At 35.0% G+C, this 21,376-nt stretch overlaps 1 protein-coding gene and 1 pseudogene across 2 annotated transcripts; one reads left to right on the plus strand and one right to left on the minus strand.

Moving 5' to 3' along the window:
* Positions 1-2,042: 2,042 nt before the first annotated feature.
* Positions 2,043-15,858, plus strand: LOC143530254 (uncharacterized; annotated as a pseudogene). The gene is made up of 7 exons (XR_013134822.1): positions 2,043-2,289; positions 11,917-12,044; positions 13,656-13,813; positions 14,239-14,311; positions 14,393-14,583; positions 14,815-14,908; positions 14,993-15,858. The product of XR_013134822.1 is annotated as an uncharacterized LOC143530254 (transcript).
* Positions 15,859-16,316: 458 nt separating this feature from the next.
* On the minus strand, positions 16,317-20,444 carry LOC143530246 (basic leucine zipper 9-like). The gene is made up of 6 exons (XM_077025836.1): positions 20,017-20,444; positions 19,433-19,553; positions 18,972-19,125; positions 18,816-18,891; positions 18,322-18,447; positions 16,317-16,792 (listed from the first exon to the last, which is right to left on the minus strand). Exons 1-6 carry the CDS (start codon positions 20,299-20,301, stop codon positions 16,490-16,492), a joined length of 1,065 nt encoding a protein of 354 aa, XP_076881951.1. The 5' UTR covers positions 20,302-20,444; the 3' UTR covers positions 16,317-16,489.
* Positions 20,445-21,376: the final 932 nt, after the last annotated feature.

Genomic DNA, 21,376 nt, shown 5'->3' on the forward strand with positions numbered 1-21,376 from the left:
TATAATATCAAAGGCTATGCTGAGTCGAAGAAAGGAATTATTTGTTGGCTATATGATGAAAAGATAAAGTTGTTTGTGGTGAAACGTTTTGATATGATTCAGTATTTTAAAAGAACGTTGAGATCTCTCAATACATTGCCGGAATGTGAGGTGAAGGATTTGGCTAGATTGGGGCTGATCAATAGAAGCGACGACAACATGGCAAGGGTTATTGGGAAGATCGTGTGGAAAGAAAGCATAAAAGAGAAGAAGTTTGAGTTTTAAAGCCGCAGAAGGGAAAGCTAGTGGAAGATAAAGAAAGGGGAATGAGAGCAGATGGCAAGCCATGGATGGTAATGAAGTATAAACCGATTCGATGCATTAAGGAGGTTCCAATGAAGATTATGCCTCAAGATGTGTTGAAGAATCTTAAATGGTGGTATGTTGATTGCCAGACTGCTGAAGCCGTGATGGAAGACGAAGACGAACAAGAAGTGCTGAGGGTGTATGATCCGATGCATCTTGTTAACTTATCGAAAGCTGATCTGCAAGTGTTGAATGAAAAGAAGATATTCTATATTCCTGCTTGGAAAGACGAAGCGAGGAAGTATCAGCGAGTAGTCACGGTATGTGTAAGAGAAGGAGTGCATGCGTGAAGATTACGAGACAAGTGCTTAAAGATCAAGATATGAAGCTACTGCCAAGGGGGAGTCTGTTGGTGCATAAATGTCAGTAGTTCATAGTCTAGTGTCTGTAATCGAGTCTATAATGTTATTTATGTTTTTGTTTAAGCGAAGTTGTTAACAAGTTCGCCTAGGCGAACTTGTTGAACAAGCGAAGTTATGGACAACTTCGCCTGAACATGCCAGGCGAAGTTGTCGTGTATTTATATATAGGTTACGGGCTGTTTAGTGTTGATAGTTGTTGATCAGTGTATCGTGAAGTTAGTCGTTTGAGTCGATCGAGTCGACGAGAGTCTGTATCAGTGATATATATCACGTGAGTTCGGTTATTAATATATAACGTGTTTCGGTTTGTTCGTGTGTGTTTGTTTGGTTTGCTTTCTACGCTCGTAACGATCTACGCAGGGATTCCGCACCTGAGTAGACCGGGATATCTCGTGTGATCCGTCCAGGGAACCTACACTACGTTTCCATATGAGCACCCCCATTTAACCGTATTTAAATCACAAACCCCCACCCCTATCGCCGACCTTCATAACCACCACCGTCCTCGTCGCCGGCATTCAACACCACCACCCGCCCCGTCGTTCAACACCACCACCAGCCCCGTCGTTGCCATCACCAGCTCCGTCGTCTCCGTCATCCCCCTCATCCCCACCGGCCCCGTCGTCTCTGTCATCCCCATCATCCCCTGTCTCCTTCAGCCCCCTCATCCCCCGTCTCCGTCAGCCCCGCCGTTCATCATCTCCGTCGTCCGTCTCCGTCTCAGTCATCCCCCGTCTTCGGCTTCCAAACCACCACCATTCCTGTTAACACGCCGTTAGTATTAAAAGGTACGTTTTCGTTATTAACTTAGATCGAATGATTTTTATTCGGGTTTAATTGTTATTCAAGTTTAGTTTGTTATTGTCGGGTTGTGATTATCGTGTTTTTGTTATTGTCGGGTTGTTATTATTGTTGGTTTACATAGTGTGAATGGTTAAGATTGTCGGGTAGTTTGTTATTTGTCGGGTTGTTGTTATTGTCGAGTTGTTATTATTGTTGGTTTACAAAGTGTGAATGGTTGTTGTTGTCGGGTTGTGATTGTCGGGTTGTTATTATTGTTGGTTTACAAAGTGTGAATGGTTAAGATTGTAGGGTAGTTTTAGTTTGAATCAGATCGTTTTAGTTTGTTATTCGAGTTTTAGTTTGTTTGTCGACGCACATGAGGTACGCTTATTGCATTATCGTTTGAAGTTTACTTTTAATTCGTTTATTTTATTAATTAGTTATTTTTTTATATTAGCCACCGCCGCAACACGTCTCTCGTACTTACCGGGCAGTGCGTTTGGATGCCGGCACTGACGCCAGGTTACAGTGCATGAACGGAGGATGCTGGAGATGCATCGGGTGCAGCTGGAGATGCAGTGGTCGACGCTACAGACCCAACGTCAGATTGGCTGGGTCGTCAGTTACCTCGGCGCTACTCAGCATGGTGAGAGGTACAAGGTACCACCTCCACCTCCTTTTGACCACGAGGCGAGCACGTCGGGCGTTCGACGCGGACGGGGCGACGACGTGGGCGACCACGTTGATGTTCACGATGCGGCGTTTACGGCCTCTAGCATCGACGACACACAATTTTATAGTTTGTATATATATTTTTTTTAATTTTGTACAAACTCGATCATTTGTATATGATAATGTTTTAGTTTGATGTATATACGTGCTTATTGTTTTGTTAAAAAAATTTTGTTATAAAAACACAAATTTTTAAACAAAATTATTATATAAAAACAAATAAAAAAAAGAAAGAAAACAGAAAAACAAAATTAAAACACAAAACTAAAACTTAAAACATAAAAAGAAAAATGAAAAAAACATAAAAAAATAAAATAAAAAACATAATAAGACAAAAGTTGGTGGGGTTTTCTAAAAAACCCCTCAATATGCCCCGTATTGAGCTATACGGGGCATATTGTGGGGTTCCCATGGTGTCCCTAGTAAATGACTATTTATACTCGCTTAAACCCATGAACCTAAGGCCCGTCTTTCCTTTTTGGTCCATAATTAGTTCCATCTAATGAGCATACTTATCTTTTCATCTTTCTTACTTATTATTTATTTATTAACTCAAGTAAACTTGTCCATCATAAGAAATAATATATAAAATATTATTATTTGAAATTTTGGGATGTTACATCAAACATGGTTTGTAATAAATGTTTTAAATTGATGTGCAAATAAACACGGGTACTATCTTAGAGTAATAAATATTACAGTTATTGATGTGTAATAAATGTCTTAGATAGAGTTCATCTTTTAATCAACATTAAGATAAAATTTTTTGTTGAATCGACATTGTAGAATTATTTTATTGATTTGGAGACTAATTTCCTTTGTTTGCTTATTACTGTACTAATGATATAAGTTATAAAATATTTTAACATTTCATTTATCTTTGTTAGTCTTTGTATTTGATTCAAATAAGTTATAATGTCTTATAACTCATGTAAAAGTATCATTTATTTATAAGTACAACATTTGCATTTCATTAAATTTATATGATGTTACATATATATTATTGTTTTAAATATGTTCCACCGTGTGTAAAACGGGTACTATCCTAAATCAATATTGGAATCTAATTATCTGTTTCTTTTAAGATATTTGGATCACTTGAAGCTTGCTAATGTTATAAAAGAAAGGACACATTTGGATTTGGAAAATGAAGTTAGTGATAAATATTTTTCAAGATGCTAATATTTACTTCCTACTTTTGGTTAAAATAATAAAATAAATTTCATATTTTTAAAATGTGTCGTTATTGGTTTAAATAAATAAACTAATAGAAGGTGGAATTTGACTTTAAAAGATAGAATAAAAGGTGGAATGGGCCTTAGGTCCATGGGCTTAAGGGAGTATAAATACCCTTAAACCCTAAACCTTTCCATTTCTATCCATAGCCTACACCTTGGAAAACACACACAAACCCGAACCAAGATCCAAAGGCGAAAACCCAAGCTTGTTGGTGCTGGAACGTCGTGACGGACCAAAAAAACATCAAAGACCAGCTCGTGCTCGAATACCGACTCGTTTAAGGTACATTTATGACTTGAACTAGTTCGTTTAGGTTCGGATTTCGTCTAGGATCATAGATCTGTATTAATATGTTAAAAACGAATCCAAAAAAACAAACCTCACTAAAATACATTAACAATTGATGGGTCAATCATTTGATTTAGAAACTGGGTTTAGACATGGATAAATCGGACCTTCTAAACGTGGTTGTTAGACAGATTTGATGATTAGGGTTTGTTAGCGCTGATATTGCGAGTCTATCGGTACCAAAATCATGTAATTTCGTCATGATTTGAAGGGTTATTTGCAGATCTGAGGGTCTGTTGACAGTTTGGGTGTTCTTGGCAATTTTGACTTTAACCCCGAGTCAAAGTCTGGATAAGATGGACGCAGTTCGTTATGATTAGATGCAATTCGTTATGATAAGATAACGAATTAGCCAATCCATTCGTTTTGTCCGGGTAGCAAATTAGTTCAACCATTCGTTAAGACAAAATAACGAATTAGATCACCCGGTTCGTTAACGAATCAAGTGATTCGTTACCCACTAGTTCGCCATGAAAAGATAACGAATCAAGTGATTCGTTACTTGCCAATTCGTTATGATAAGTTAACGAATCAGATGATGATTAGATGACGAATCAGTTAATGAACTAGATTACAAAAGATAACGAATTAGGCTTAATTCGTTAAAGAAAATGGGTTAACGAATTAGAAAATAATTCAAAATCCTAATGAAAAATGTTTTAAGGCAGTTAGTGAAAATAAAATTTTTCCAAGCTGACCTGGCAGCTTAACCTCAGCCAGGGGCTCTGCCCCTTGGACCCCACTAGAGGCTGCCGCCCCTAGAACCCCGCTGCCAGGGGCGCTGCCCCCGGACCTCCGTTCGTTGTGGTTTATATAAAGATAGAAATACGATATGAGTATAATAGTTAATTGATACATGTAAATATTATACAGTTAGCCGTGCACAGCTCAAGAATGGAATAACTATTAACGGTGAACGTACCCGCATTCAGGTGAGTTTCTAGCCCCATTTTCTTGTTATGTTTTCGGGGCTGTGTGCATACTCGATGTGATAGTTAATACACTTACCTTAAATGGTAAGTGTATGCCATGTATGATTTATATGTTATGTATGTATATCTTAAATGTGAATGAAAGCTTGTCGAGACGTGAACGATCTTCGGATATTGCACGTGTTGACAGGGGAGGTATGTATATGACAGTTGAATGTGAATGGTAGATATATGTATAATGTATGGATGTGTATGAATGATCAAAGAAAGTGTATGTTTGTTATGGGTATGTAAAGACAGTATGCACGAAGATGAAGAAAGAGGGATCAGACCCTAATAATATCTGAGGATAGAGAAGAAAGGGATCAGACCCTAATAATATCTGAGATAAAGAAGTAAAAAGGGATCAGACCCTAATAATATCTGAGATAGACAAGAAAGGGATCAGATCCTAGTAATATCTGAGATAGACAAAGGAAAGAGGGATCAGACCCTAATAATATCTGAGATAGAAAAGGAAGGGATCGGACCCTAATAATATCCGAGATAGAAAAGGACAGTAATTTATATAGTATGAAAGTAATAAAGTATGTACGTATGTATGAACTTACGTAATGAAAGTAAAATAGTAAAGTAATTATTATGTGTCTTCGGATGCATAATTGAAGGTAAGTGTATGTATGGTATAATGTGTGATTAACTAGAACTCACTCAGCGTAGCTGACTTTTAGTATGCACGCAGGTTAACAGATTGAGACAGCTGGTTTGAGATGGACACATGGCAGGATTGAAGAGGCTGGCATCTGAAGATTGTCATGACGTTTTGAATGTTATAATTTATGTTATGTTTTAAAAGACAAATTATGGATAATTGTAATGAATGGTTGATGTTTTATATTATTCCACGAAAGTTTTAGTTAACTCTGATATTTAGAACTGTGTTTATGAGTAAATACAACACCAAATGTAGGGCACCGGTAACGGGGCCTTACATTATTATGGCTAAAACCATTTTTCTTCCTTGGCTAAAAAATCCACTACTTTTTGTAAGGGCACAATTGGAAATTGAATTTATATGTATAGAAATGACATTTAAATTGGGACAACCAAAAATGGAAAAATTGACATTTAAAATGGGACGGAGGGAGTACGATTATGATGACTAGTTTGTTACATTTTTTTTTAAAAAAAACATATTAATTTTTAAAATTGTGGTTATAAAGTTATGTTAAATTTTATAATTATCTAAATGTTTTCTTGTGAAATTTTATGATTGTCTATATTTATATGGTAATTATTACATTCACATATTTTGTTTTTAGTTTTACACAATCTTCTAGATATTAATGTTATCATAAACTCATTATGAAATACATTAACATTTTAGTTTAATATAGGGATGGCAATGAAACCCGAACCCGATGGAAAAACCCGAAATCCGACATAAATGAGACGGGTAATACCCGACCCATTAGGGTTTCGGATTAGTTTTAAAATTTTTCGTGGGTTTGGTACGGGTTTGGGATTTCTTATATACCCGATTACCCGACCCGATTACCCGATAACAAAAACCCATTTACCCGATTATATGCCCGATGTACCCGTTATAGCTTATTATATTATATATATACTATATTCCAAACATATTATTTGTCGAAACTTGTTTATGCTAATTATTTGAGATATTTTATCTTTATGGTAACCATCTTTGTAATCAATTAGTTATATTTTGTCAAAAACCCGGCATCTTTATGGTAACCATCTTTGTAATCAATTAGTTATATTTTGTCAAAAACCCGGCGGGTTTTGAGCCGGGTATACCCGACGGGTATTATATCAAAACCCGATAGGAAACCCGAAACCCGATGGGAAAACCCGAAACCCGACGGGTAATTGCCCGATTAAAACCCGGCGGGTTTGGGACGGGTTTGGGATGGACTTTACTAACCGGGTATGGGTTTGGGAATACCTAAACCCGAACCAAACCCGACCCATTGCCATCCCTAGTTTAATACTTAATTAATCAGGTTGCATGGTTTGTTTTGTTTTTCAAGTTCTATAGCAAAATGCTTTTGTTTTTTGACGGAAATTTTTGAAGTTCATACTTGGATAATACGATTTAAATGTTTTCATAACTTTGCTAATATAGACAAGTTTGTGTAACTATTAACTTTTTATTTGACAATGTTACTCTATAATATTTTGTTTAGGCCATCCTAATTTAATATATGGTTGTCTATTTATAAAATTTTATGGTTATCTATATTGATTTTGTTATTTATCTATTTTTAACCTCTGTGTAACACGGGTACTATCCTAGTAATAATTAAAAGATTTATTATTAATTATGGATTTAATTATTAATTAAACCAGTAATTAATATAAAAGGGCTTTAAAAGGTAATGGGCTTAGAGTCTAAATATCCTCATTATAACATTTATTATGAAATATTTGATCCTTTATAATCCACCATCAATACACACTTAAGTTTTCATATTCGGATTCAAGAAACGATTTCACGGTCGTGTAGATCCAGTCAAGCGAAGAAGGAAGCGTAAAGGAATCGAGTATGAGTCCATCACCAACATCCGGACTGGTGAATTTAGATCCAGCTCGTTTAAGGTATGCTTTTATTTAAAAAAAAGGTTCACTTTTATTACTTAGAATTCTATAAAAATCAACACGCGAGTAGATTGGGTTATGATGATCAAGAAAGCTATGAACTTGATCTCAAAAGTGCTCTAAAGCATGGGTCTTGCAAAATAAGTATGGACCGATACCCATAAAGGATTAGTATATATAATGTGTTCGACTCAAAGCGCCTTATTGTATTAGATCAGATGCATGGTTTAGGAGTTTAAAATTTAGAACTTAATTGGTAAAAAAAGGGTCTAGATGCTGTTATTCTAAAAAAAATGGGCTAGGTTCAATGCGGGTGGGTCATACGAATGTACCTTATTGTAACATCCTAAAATTTATAATGTTGAATAGAGAAAGTTACGTTTAGTAATTTCGCGTTATTAATTAATTAATATTGAGTAAAGAACGGATCATGGACTTAGATTAATTGAGATGTGTTAAATGAGAATGGGCCTTAGGTCCATGGGCTTTAAGGGATATAAATATCCCCTAAACCAACCTAAAACCCTAAACCCTCATTTCATTTCCATCATAATCTCTACACACTCCAAACACACACACACACCATAAACGAGCAAGATCCGAGAGAGAGTAAACGTTAGTTGGTATTAGATCTTATTACACGAGATCTAGAGGGCATAAACAAGCTAACCAAGATCGAACGAGCGCTAAAGGTATGTTCTTTACCTTTAAAGTTTACGTAGTATTGAACGTTTTTACTTAAAGGTCCAAGCTTTATAGTATATACGGGATATATATACGACCGAAAACGGTTAGGGAACGTAGTGGGTGATGTCGAACCATAACAAGGGTATTAAAATCGCCAAAATGCTTGATAAAAACCAAACCCGTAGCTGAACTGGGTAACTTCGCCTGCAAAGCCATAACTTCGCCTGCAAAGCCATAACTTCGCCTGCAAGCTTAACTTCGCTTGCAAGCAAGTTCGCCTAACTAATTAACTTCGCCTGAGTTAAGTTCGCTTAAGGTTTAACTTCGCCTAAAGCTAAGTTCGCATAAGGTTTAACTTCGCCTAAAGCTAAGTTCGCCTAAGGTTTAACTTCGCCTAAAGCTAAGTTCGCTTAAGGTTTAACTTCGCCTAAAGCTAAGTTCGCTTAAGGTTTAACTTCTCCTAAAGCTAAGTTCGGATAAGGTTTAACTTCGCCTAAAGCTAAGTTCGCCTAAGGTTTAACTTCGCCTAAAGTCAAGTTCGACCCCAGCCAGGGGCTCTGCCCCTTGGACCCTGCTAGGGGCTGCCGCCCCTAGACCCCGCTGCTAGGGGCGCTGCCCCCGGACCCCCGTTCGTTGTGGGTTATATAAAGATAGAAATACAACATGAGTAGTAGTAGTTAATTGATACATGTAAATATTATACAATTAGCCGTGCACAGCTCAAGAAGGGAATAACGATTAACGGAGAGCGTAACAGGATTCAGATGAGTTTCTAGCCCCATCTATGTGTTATGTTTTCGGGGCTGTGTGCATACTCGATATGTTTGTTAATACACTTATCCTAAGTGATAAGTGTATGCCTTATATGAATGATGTGAAATGTATGAATGATTGCTTGTTAGTACGTGAACGATCTTCGGATATTGCACGTACTGTCAGGTTGTAACGCTATGTATAAGGTAAGTATGATATGTATGCTTATGTGTATGAATGCGATAAAGTTAATAAAAGAAGGAAAGGATGGTTGTATGGTTACGAAGAGGGTACCGGGCCCTAATAATACTCGAGGTATGATGTATGGTTGTATGGTAACGAAGAGGGAATCGAACCCTACTAATATTCGAGAACTAGGGAACCGAACCGTACTAATATTCGAGGAAAGAGGGTACCGAGCCCTAATAATACTCGAGGAAGGAGGGTACCGAGCCCTAATAATACTCGAGGAATGTAGGGCGTAATGCTCTTTATAACGTAAGATATGAAGGCAAGTTAATACAAAAGAAAGTATGAAAGTATGAAAGTATGAATGAAAGAATATAAGTTTATGTGTATTGTATAATGTATGATTAACTAGAACTCACTCAGCGTAGCTGACTTTTAGCATGCACGCAGGTGAGTAGGATGAGGCAGCTCGCTTGAGGAGACACGTGGCACTGAATAAGAGGCTGGCATCGGAAGACGTTCAAGTCTAATGTTTTGTTTATTTTGAAAGACAAGATGTTGTTTTAAGACAAGATGTGTTTTGTTATGAAATGTTTTATGAAAGCTTTTATATTCCGCGAATGTTTTAATTAACTCTGATATTTAGAACTGCATTTATGAGTAAATCCAACACGAAAGTAGGGCTACTGGTAACGGGGCCTTACACTTATGGATGGTTCAATACGGATGACACGTTGCGAATGGTCCGGTTGTTTAGGCTGGATTTAGATCTTGATTCCCTTACATTTCCTTCTTGCGTTGATTGGATCTAAACGTTTTTAGAGCGTTTTTAGAATCCAAGTAAAAAAATAAAATGTGTGTTTTTATGGTGGGTATTAAGAATGAAATATTCCATAAATAGGAGGGTATTCATACTCTGAGCCCACCCTTAGAGCATTCACATCTCATTCTATATATTTTTCCTTATAATTTAGCTAAAATACATCATTCCATAAATTTATCTATCATTTTCAAAATTCTTCTACATTCTATTCCCTATTCATATCCATAAATTAATTCTTTATTATTTTTTCTCTTTTGTCCTTTTATATAATAAATGGTGATTGGGAGATATATGATATATTATATGGTATGGACCAAAAATGAGTCTCTATATTTAGGGATTTACTTTAGTTGCCATATAACTCATCTATATAATAGGAAATGGATTGGAGAGGTGAGTTTGATGGTTTTCTTAAAATTTACCCTAAATTATATGGGTTTGACAACTTTAGAGAATGGACTGAGAATGCTCTTAAACCAATTACCTTTAAAGCTCTTTATTAATTAATGACTTAATTAATAATTAAATCCATTAATAAATATTAAACCTTTCTTTAAATTCAATAATAAACCTTTTAACTATTCTTCTAATGAGAAATACCGTACGTTACAATTTTTTTAATGATTTTAATTTAATTTATAAATAAATTTAGTATTGAAATGATAGTTTATAAATAAAAATAAATTGGTCTAGGGTATTTTAAAGATGAGTGGCGCCATTAAAATAGAATTTTAGAATAGTTCAAGATAAAAATGAGATGACAATTTGCTCATCTTATAAAGTTATTCATATTCCATCCATCAACTCCTCACTATCTTTAAATTTTTTAAAAAAAATCTAAAAACTCACTACAACCCATCGGTCATTTCTCTACCTCACCCAAAAGCTACTATTTATCTTAATTAAATTATTGTGAGCGTATAAAACAAAAATATAATAAATTGAGTGTTTGTGAGTAAGATAAAAAAAAAAAAAAATGATGGATGGGATTTAAAATGTTTTAAAAAATGGGCGAAAAAGTTTAAAAATATGATTTTTAGTTAAATTATAGTTTATAAAAATAGATGAAAAAGATCTAAATCCTTTTACACAATAAATTAGTTTTTGAGTGGGGTTTACTTTCCCACCAAACCTTCATGTCCATCCGCCTATCAAGTTGTATGCAATCACTTCCTTTCAAATGTCAACAAAACAACACACTCAAGATGACAATAGTCAATAAAAGATGTAGGTCATGATAGTGACGCCTAATGTGGGATCTACCCACCTACCAATCAAAATGGTGCATGCAACTTAGGTAATTAAGATTGCAAACCAAATTGGATCGATGGTCACCGACTTACTTTGGTTTTATTGATGGGGTTTTGATACACAATAATAAGCTATCCATAAGTACGTTGAATAAATATTAATCACTACTGATTCTTTTATAATCACTATTGTAAAAAAACTTGTTTGGATAGATTTGGTGAGCATGCCCTCCATTGTAAGGAATTGCCGGGATTCAAGTATCGTCATGACTGGGTTAGAGATGCGTTATGGGATGTGCTTAGACGTGCCGGGATCTCAGCCAAGAAAGAGGCACCTGTTAACTTTTTGACTGATCCGCGTGAGGGAAGATCTACCCAGCGTCCTGCGGATGTTCTTATGTTTGGCTGGGCAGGGGGTAAGCATGCGTGTGTTGACCTCACTGGGGTGTCCCCGTTGGTGGGGCTGAGAGACAGTGGCTTCGTACCGGGACAGACAGTTTTGAGAGAGGAGTCTAGGAAGGTTGCTAAACATGAGACATCGTGTTTGGAGAATCAGCACGTGTTCATTCCATTTGCCTTCGACACTTTTGGATCCCTAGCTCCCGAGGCGGTTCGCTTCTTGGAGCGGGTGCAGAAGGTGATCCACAGTGACTCGCAGAGCCCGATGAACCAAGGATTTATATTTAGTAGAATAGGCTTTGCGATTCAAAAGGGGATAGCGGCGCAGCTTGTTGCTCGCTTACCCATTATCCAGATGTAGTTCGGTTTGTGTTATATATAAAAGGATCAATATTTTCTCAATATATATATATATATATACCGTTGTTTTACTAACTATAAATTTATTTCAGCAACATTGATAAATGGAACAGCTGCCTCAGAGTGGCTATATGACAGTCCAGTCAATTCTGATGTAGAAGCGAAGCTTATGTGATTCTTGGTTGAATTAAGGAATGCGGATAAAATACTTGGAATCCAGGTGTGTTAAATGCTGATAAAATACTTGAATCCAAGTGTGCTTCCACTTAGCCGTATGAATTAGGACACAACACTAACCTAGCATGAAAACTACGAGCTTAGGTTAAGTATAAAAGGGTTTACGTCAGTTTCAATTCGAACATGCGGGTTCGCCGATTGACTCATTTAAGTCATTTATTTTTTAATTTATAATGTTAAAATGTCTTTTATGTCATAAATTAAAGGGGAATCATGAAAATATCAATTTTGACCAATAATATTAATAAAATAAACTTCACCTTTTGAAATTATGAAAATAGTCTAGGGACTTATATTGATTTATTTATTTAATTTCTACCAATCAAAGGACGTGTGTCACCAATCCCTAACGGGTTTAAATTTTTGTTAAGATCTTTGGAAAAGGAATGGAATCTCGTGCCACTTTGTATCTTTTGTGGCAACGTAATTTTACCATTAAAAACATTTTTGTTTTCTAAATTTGAGGGGCTTCTAACGCCACAAATATAATTTGTGGAACCATCTACGCCAAAATTATTAAATCCGCATTGTCGCGTCAATGGATCCAATTTGTTGTGGTAAAAGAAACTCGTCGTACACAAATTTTGATAATATTAAAACATATAATAAAAGGCTATTTATTTAATTTCTTGGCCAAAAGGGAATTTTCTTGATCTTCCCCTAAATTAATTTGGTTGGGGACTTTATGTCAGCTTAAAACTTAGAAAGAGAAAATAAGATTTTGTAACCAAAATGTAATCGTTATATATACATGTGTATTTTTTTTTTAAATTATAATTTAAATATTAACATGCGAAAAAAATATAATAATCAAGTTAAATAGCTCTTGTTTAGGTTAACCCGTAAATATTCGTGTTGTGTTCGTGTTTATATACCTGATAAGATTTTCAGGTTCGTGTCGTGTTTGGGTTGGACCCACCAACCCGCGAACATAACCTATTTAGCACCGCTAGTTTAGTATAAACATGTTCGAGTTAGCTTCGGATATTTATTCAAAAAATGAAAATAATGGTGAAACTGATAATGTTTGTGTTAATCTGTAAATATTCCTATTGTGTTTAGGTTCATGAGCCGGATAGAATTTTTAGGTTCGTTTCAGGTTAGACCCAAAGGAAGACACCCCGTTTACGATCCCTACTTCCTCAACTACATAACGTCCAGAAAATTTTGTAACAAAATTTATACCGAGTTGGCGAGCCCTTAAGAGTAGTTGAAGTGCGTCATGTCTATCATTTGTCACATTACCTTTTTTTTCACCTCACCTCATCTCAAAACAAAATAATACCAATGGGAATACATTCACCGATTTATCCAAACCTCCCCAAACTTTTTTATTATTTGGTTCAGATAAAAACTATTGATATCTAATGTTATTATCATTACCGTAGCTATTATAATGCATTTTTTTGATTATTTTTTTAATTAAAATCAAATTTTGAGACCGTTAGCACAAGTTCACCGTCTATGGTGTTCCCCTTTGCTACCAAACCATTTTTGTATCCTATATTGCATTCAATCATTCATCATATACATTAATTAGTCAGTAATAACCAACAGCAACAAGTAGTATTACATATGTTATTGTGTTTCTTAGGTTTGTGCTTACAAAGATGGGAAGGTGATAATTGATACTGCTGCCGGAGTACTTGGAAAAGATGATCCTCGTCCGGTTCAACCCAACAGCTTATTTCCGGTTTTCTCTGTAACTAAGGCAGTCACTGCTGGTATGATACATTGGCTGGCTGATAAAGGGTACGCTCTCCTGTTGTTATGAACGCTAGACCGTCTAAGCTATGTAAAAGCGAATAATATTGCTAGTGTGCTATATATGAATATAAAAACCGTATGATTGTCTACAATAGTAATTTTATTTTATTTAAATAAAATGATCACCCAATCTTAACATGACTCAAACTCTATAGCTGATTAAACTAATGAACTTAACTATATAAACTTATAATCTATTTAATGCAAACTTTGAACCTCTAATTACTAGATCTTTTTCTCTTATGTGAAACATAATATTCTAATAGGTTTTACGCATTAAAATACGATTTGGGTTGTTTTTAAAACCCGTTCAGACTATTTGACCGATTTCATTTTTAGAACATAAGCAGAATTGAACACTTGATGAATGATATGTATATTAACACCCATGTGAGGAAATTTTATTCTAGGAAACTTAAATTGGACGAAAAAGTTGGGAATATTTGGCCGGAGTTTGGTACGAATGGAAAAGATCACATAAAGGTTGTCTGTTTTTCTCATTTCTCCTTCATTAACTGTAATGAGAATTTAAATTAACTAGTTATTGCTCCTTTCCTGTCTCAGGTTAATCATATTCTTAATCATACCGCTGGTCTACACAATGCTCTTGCTGGCATTTCGGAAAATGATCATGCATTATTTTGTGATTATGATGTGTAAAGCGCATTGCTAAGGTTGCACCTGAGACTGAACCCGGTCGTGTGCAGTTATATCATTATCTATCATTAGGCTGGCTATGTGGTGGAATCATTGAGGTAATTAAGTTCCATGAACCGCAACGATAATCATTTTAATTTTCATTTCATTTAACATTTAATCATTTTTCTCTTATAATATCTTGATATTTTAAAAAATGTACACACATGGTTTTGCTTGTTATTTGTTTCGATCAAGTAGTATCCAAAATAAGGTACTTGAAATACATTATTTTAGATAAAACTCGGTTTTCAATAGATGGAATGATTTATATGCTGTTGAGTGTGCAGCATGCATCTGGTAAGAAGTTTCAGGACATTCTTGAGGAAGCTATCGTGCGCCCACTTAATGTCGAAGGCGAGCTTTGTATAGGGATTCCGCCTGGTATTACAAATTAATCAAAAGATATACTTTTCGTATACTTTTTCAAAATTTAATTTATAAAATTATTGTTCTACTTCCCTTCAGGTGTGGAGTCTCGTGTTGCAACTCTTACGGTAGAAGACCATATCTATCAATACAACATGTATTCACCGTCCTCGCTCACGTTCAACATGATATCGACCCTTATTCCGTTATCAAATACTCTCAATGTTCGTCGGGCCATACTACCTGCTAGCAACGGACACTTCTCAGCTCGTGCTCTGGCTCGCTACTATGCCACCCTAGTGGACGGCGGTGTGGTCCCACCTCGTCACCCCTCTTCACCCTTAAGTGATGAAGTGGACACCAAAATCTTTAATTGCCCGAAAGGGAAAATTCATGACGCGTTTTTGGGAGGTGGAGATTATAATGATTTGACCGTCTCAAATGGGCCCTATGGTCTCGGGTTTATAAGACTTAACGCTGCTGATGGTTCGGTAATCGGGTTTGGTCACCCGGGTTTAGGTGGATCTACAGGTTATTGTGACATAAACAACAGGTTTGCAATTGCTGTGACCATAAATAAGTTGTCTTTAGGTGCTTTGACCTCTGAGATAGTACGGTTCATTTGCTCGGAACTTGATCTTCCCATACCGGAATTATATGACATGTGACTACTTGAGGAGGTTTGATCTATTGAAGATAGATTTGGAGTTGTAATGGTTCACTTTCTTGTTGTTTCCATTAATCGTGATCGACTTCTTGAAAATATTAATAATGTTTTTGAAATTTTCGTTTTGTTTTGGATTATCAGGTTTTAATTTATTTTGACAATGCTTTAAGTTTTAAGTTATTTTTACTAAAATTGATATCTCGTGTATGGTTTTGTTTTATTAAATCATCTGGTAACACATTGATTATTTTGACTGAAGATAATGTGACATACATGACATAAATGCATACATGTTTCTTGTTTTGAGGTGCTCGACGGGCCATGCAACATTGCCTTGTTTGCTGCAGATACAGAGGTACTCGACAGGCGATGCAACATTGCCTACCTAGCCTTGTCTACCAAGAAAAAGAAGGTGTCTGGCAGGGCCTGTTGGGCACCTCTTTAGATGTGGAAAACAAGACACATGTGTAACGTGTTCATGTTTAGGCACCTCCCTCGCCTAGCTGTGACATATATAACTGTATGGTGTTGCCAAATCAGTTTTGAATGAAAACCCCATCAAGCCTAGTGGTATCCGCGCGCGCGCGGGGAGGGTGTCAATCATCTAAATTGTTATGCTTAAAATGGTTTAAAATATTTTTTGTTCAAATTACATGCCTCTTTTGGTTATTTAAATTTACCCTAATAAATTTCATTTGAATTTTGGTTTATTTAACCGTTCAATTGAGTTTTATTTTTATAAACGTTTGCATCATATTTTAAAACTAAAACCGAAACCAAAATATACTGCATCAAGAACATGTCACAAGATTCGGTTCATACAAGCATTACATAAGTTACAATAAAACAACATAAAAACTACGGAAAAGAACACACACGAGTGGCAGAGTGAGAGGGTTCTAAAGCAGGAAACCCTTTTCGTTTTATGTTCAAACAGGACTATGAGCATCATGTGGCCATATTTCAGTTACACAACTTCCACCATCACTGCTTATACCACTAAAGATATCAGGATCAACACCTAGTCCAACCATCATATGTTGCCCGGGAACGTGTAGGCCAGAGTGTGGCCCATGATCATCCCCACGAATGGTTATGGTTGGAGAGACATTTCCCATTCTAGACATGTTTTGACTGTTGAATAGTTGAGGAGTGGTCAAATGGTTCTGAAGGAGGTGGCTTAGGCTAGATGTTAATGAGCCCCTTGCCAATGTATCTTCAGCAAGCTTCACCTGTAAATTTATTAATAACGGTCAGGCATATTAAACTGAAAAGATTAGCTATACAGGAAGGGGACAAACAGTGGCGGATCCAGAATTTTTTTTCAGTGGGTTCACTGTTCGGTCAATTATATGGTTCAAGTTGGCTTGATGCTTAGGGTCATTTCAACGGTTTGGGTTGGTTAAGGTTTATCACGATGCAATAACAAAAGAAAAAAAAAACATTGTCATTGAAAGTTTCGAGGTTTACTACTTGAAGACGATGATTGAAAGTTTTAACGGTTCACTTTCGAAATATCTTTAAATATTTATTATGCAAGTCCCGGATCCGTCACTGGTACATCCACCACTGAAACCTTAGCAGGGAGTTGACAAATGGCCTACCATGGTTCACGGGAGTTAGCGGTGGTGGCTAAATATAACCCGGTGAAGGCGTCTCTTTGAATGATCAATAATACAGCCATCAAACTATGATCATCATAGGAGGAACTTTTAGCAGAAGCCTAGTAGGTTTTGCATATTGAATGGCAACAATTTCTTGATCATTTGTTGAGACTTGAGAAAGAAGTATATTCAATTCATTTGTTGAGTTTTTTTTATATATTTTTGTGGCACTTTGTAATTAATTAAAATAAATAAATAAAAATTAAAATGAAACTATAGTTATACATAGAGTTGTAAAAAGTTTTATAATGATTATGAATTTGTGATCGTATATTAAGGTGTTTGAGACAAAAGATTATATGTTTATAGTATTATTGTACATACTTTTAGCCATGATGTACAGTTATACTTTCATCCACTTTCTCGTTGTAAACATCTTTGTTTTGAAATAACTTACCAGTTAAAAAAAAACAGAAATAGAAGAACAAAACCGACTGTAAGTGGGACTAGAACCTAGGTTCTAACTAAAGAAAGTGGGGATGTTTACAGTAGACTAACATTCAACTTTGTTTATTGGTTCACTTATAATTTAAATATGGGTTCACTCTCATATTTTATATAGACATTCTATATAAAATCCGAAACTCAGTGGGTTCCCGTGAACCCGCACCAACACAAGTAGATCCACCCCTGGGGACAAATCGGTTGAACGGATCGAAATCGTAATGTGTAAAATTTACAACCTTCCAAATCTTTATCATTTCAAGTAAATTAGACTTTAATTTCAATATCATATATACTTTTGTCATCATATTTTCTAATATATTAGGTTTTAATTTATATTAATTAGTTTCCTAGGTAAATCACTTTTAGTCCCCAAAGCGACATCCTAGTGGTTAAGTGGTGTGCCCCGCAACAAAAAGGTTGGGGGTTCAAATCACACGGATTGCATGGTGCATTGTATTTATACTTTGCTTCTTGGATATAACTCTTGACAATTTAGTAAATATTGTTTTGCTTCGATTATGTAAATTATTGAATTTTTATTTTTTAATTATTATTTTGATCACTTTATATTTTTATTCTTTATAATTATAAGACATATAAAAGACAGATAAGTGAGCAACAAGCTATATATAGTTAAGGAAAAAAGATACCTTAGCTCTCAAGGCTTCTACATATGACTTGAGCACTCGGTTGTTGGTAGACGCATCTTTGTATTGGTGCGTAGCAGTCGTGAGTTGCTTGAACAAAATTGAGTACTCTGATCGTAGTTGTTCCACCTAAGATTGGTTCAGATCATTTTAGATGTGGGCTGAGCTGACTAGAAATACATTTTTTTAAAATAACTAGCCTGTCAAGTGCGATTATACAAATTATATGATATTGATTACCGTATAATTTTTTTTATTAAAAATGATTTAGAAGTCTTTTAAGGGTTAAAAGTACACTCTGGCCGGGCCGCTTTTGACATGTTTCCTAATTTTAAACCCTTTTAATACCTTGTATGGTGCACCCCAAATTAAACACTCTTAAGTAAAGGAATTAAAACTGTCTTCTCAAGTTTTTTATGTTTAGTTGGTGTTTCCAAACACGTTCTTGTCACTTAATATATACATTATTAAAATAATAGTAAATACTAAATACATACCTGTTGCTCAAGATCTGTTAACTGTGCTTGTTTTCTTCTTCTTGAGCGCCTAGCAGATTCTCGGTTTGAAACCATCCTGAAATCACAGTCAATTGTATTAAAGTAATATTTACCAATCTTCCATTCAATTCAAGAAAATCTTGACACAATTCTTACCTTTTAATCTTTTTAATATCCAATTTATCATTGCTCTGTTCACATTGACTGGTTTCAATCTCTGGATCATAGTCTGATTGTTCTTCATCACTGGTTGTCCCGATGACATTGTTTTCCCGCCTATTTGGTTTGATTACTGAAGTTGGACTCCCAACTGATCATATACGAATACTCATTAGTCATGAGGTTTACATATCAAAATAGGTGCTTTTTGTGTAGATAAGAGTTTGTTAGGTTTACCCACAAACATTTTTGTCCAAATTTTAATTTTTTGTATGAGCATGTAGACATGTAGTATGCCAAATATGATTAGGAAATCTTGTTTTTTAACATAACACAAATGGATCCATTTTATAACCTCTAACAATAATTAAAAAAAAAGACCAAAAAGACAAACTCTCTCATCTTACTTTTAAGAAAATATAAACAATAAACTACAGGTGATGAGATCCAAAGCGTACCACAAATTGAGGACTGGGAATCCATAGTCATCGTGACACTGGAGTTTTTTGGAATAAGATTTTGAGACCATATAGGATTACCTGTCATTCCACCACAACTTGAAAACCTATTTAAATTATCCTGCAATCCAAAGTAAAGATATTAGGTTATAAGAAATGTTTGACCTCAAATACCACTACCAACACGTTTTGGGCGCATTTGCTGTGGATGAGAGAACTCTAGCGTTAAGCATGTTTTGAAAACTTTCCACCCGAGTAACGCAAAGTAAATCAGACAATATTGGCCGGTATGATGACAAACTTTACAAATATATAGACTATATACATTGATCGAGTAAATTATTATACTATAAGATGAACTTATAAGAAAATCCCATTTTACATATTCAACTTAGTTTTAAACCTTTATATGTCAGTTAGTTATAAACCTTTTATTCAACATGATTCATCAACCTTGTACAATCATCAATTATGTGATACTTAAATGCTTAGTCACTCTTACTTCAACAAAAATTCTTAAGTCAACACGTACAATATACTCAATAACTTTGTAATCAAGACAAATAATAATAGAAAAACCGAACCGAATGTTGATATTGCACAGCGATATCTGGATTAGAACGGGCAGCATAGTTGTTATGCTCATCATTACTGAAAACCACACTGTCAGCAGTGGAGAACATCCCTCCGGCAGGCGAATGATGATCACTCCCAGTAGTTTGCTTGAAGAACTCCTCAAAGTCGAACTCGGAGAAGGTTCTGCCCATGGTGTTGAATGATTCTAATTCTTTTTTGTTATGATTGAAGTTATCCATGATGATTGATTTTTGTGGGTAACATTCATTAGAATCAGAAACAGACATCCACATATAATCTTTGTAAAAAGTTGGATCTTTTTGGTTTCTTCACCCCTAAGGATTTGAAAAAGATTGAGGGGTGTATCTTTATGAGAAAAGTAGGAGAAAGAATACAAAGGTTGAACTGGCTTTTGAAAAGTGAAGTGAAACCAACAGTTAAGAGATGAAGTAGAAAATTTTACATAAATGGTGTGTTTTACATAAATTGTTTCAAAAATGGTATTGGTTTTTAAACCTTTTCATAAATAATGTAACCGTGGTTTCAAACCACGGTTTATCTTCTTTTATTTAGCATGTCAGATAGAATTTCATAAAACAATACATTTTGATTAAAATAATATAAACCGTGGTTTGAAACCACGGATTATAGCCAACTTTTTGGTCTCAATATGTGGTATTAGGTTAATATTTTATGCAATCTGTGGTTTAAAACCACGGCTTGCTTATTTTATTCAAAATATTGTTTTGTATAATTCACATCTGACACACTCTAAAAAATAAATACCCAAACCGTGGTTTCAAACCACGGTTACACCATTTTCAAAATACCTCTCAAAATCATACCATTTTTGAAACAACTTTAACAAACACACCATTTTTGAAAAATTTTAAGATGAGGTCAGAAACACTCACTTTGGTGAGTACGTAACATTGTAAAAGATTCTGTATTAAAGAAATAATTATTGTCACATTTTAATAAATTATTAAAAATTGGTTCTATTAGATTTGTAATTATTTTACTTCTTGTTTATGGTTCAAATTTTGTAAAAATCAAACCGCTAATTATGATTTCGAGGAACGACAAACCAAATCAGTCGAGTTGGTGTGATAGGCGGGATTGGACGGTTTAACCGGTTTGATGATTTATATGTTCTTTTTTTTTCTAATTTTCTTTTCAAAAACCATTAATTAGTTTGTGTTAAAATTTATAAAATGGAAAAGATGGTTTATGATTACAATACAAATACATAATTAAGTAGATATTTTTAATAAATTTGTGACTTGTGAAAATTTATGGAATACATAACATTTCATGTAAAAAGTTGATTTTTCCGTCTAAATTAAGTGTATACAAAACCTATAAATT

The sequence above is a fragment of the Bidens hawaiensis genome, unplaced genomic scaffold (genome assembly GCF_021521415.1).
Source record: "Bidens hawaiensis isolate Kalapana, Puna unplaced genomic scaffold, B.hawaiensis_p1.1 tig00008877_1, whole genome shotgun sequence".
NCBI lineage: Eukaryota > Viridiplantae > Streptophyta > Magnoliopsida > Asterales > Asteraceae > Bidens > Bidens hawaiensis.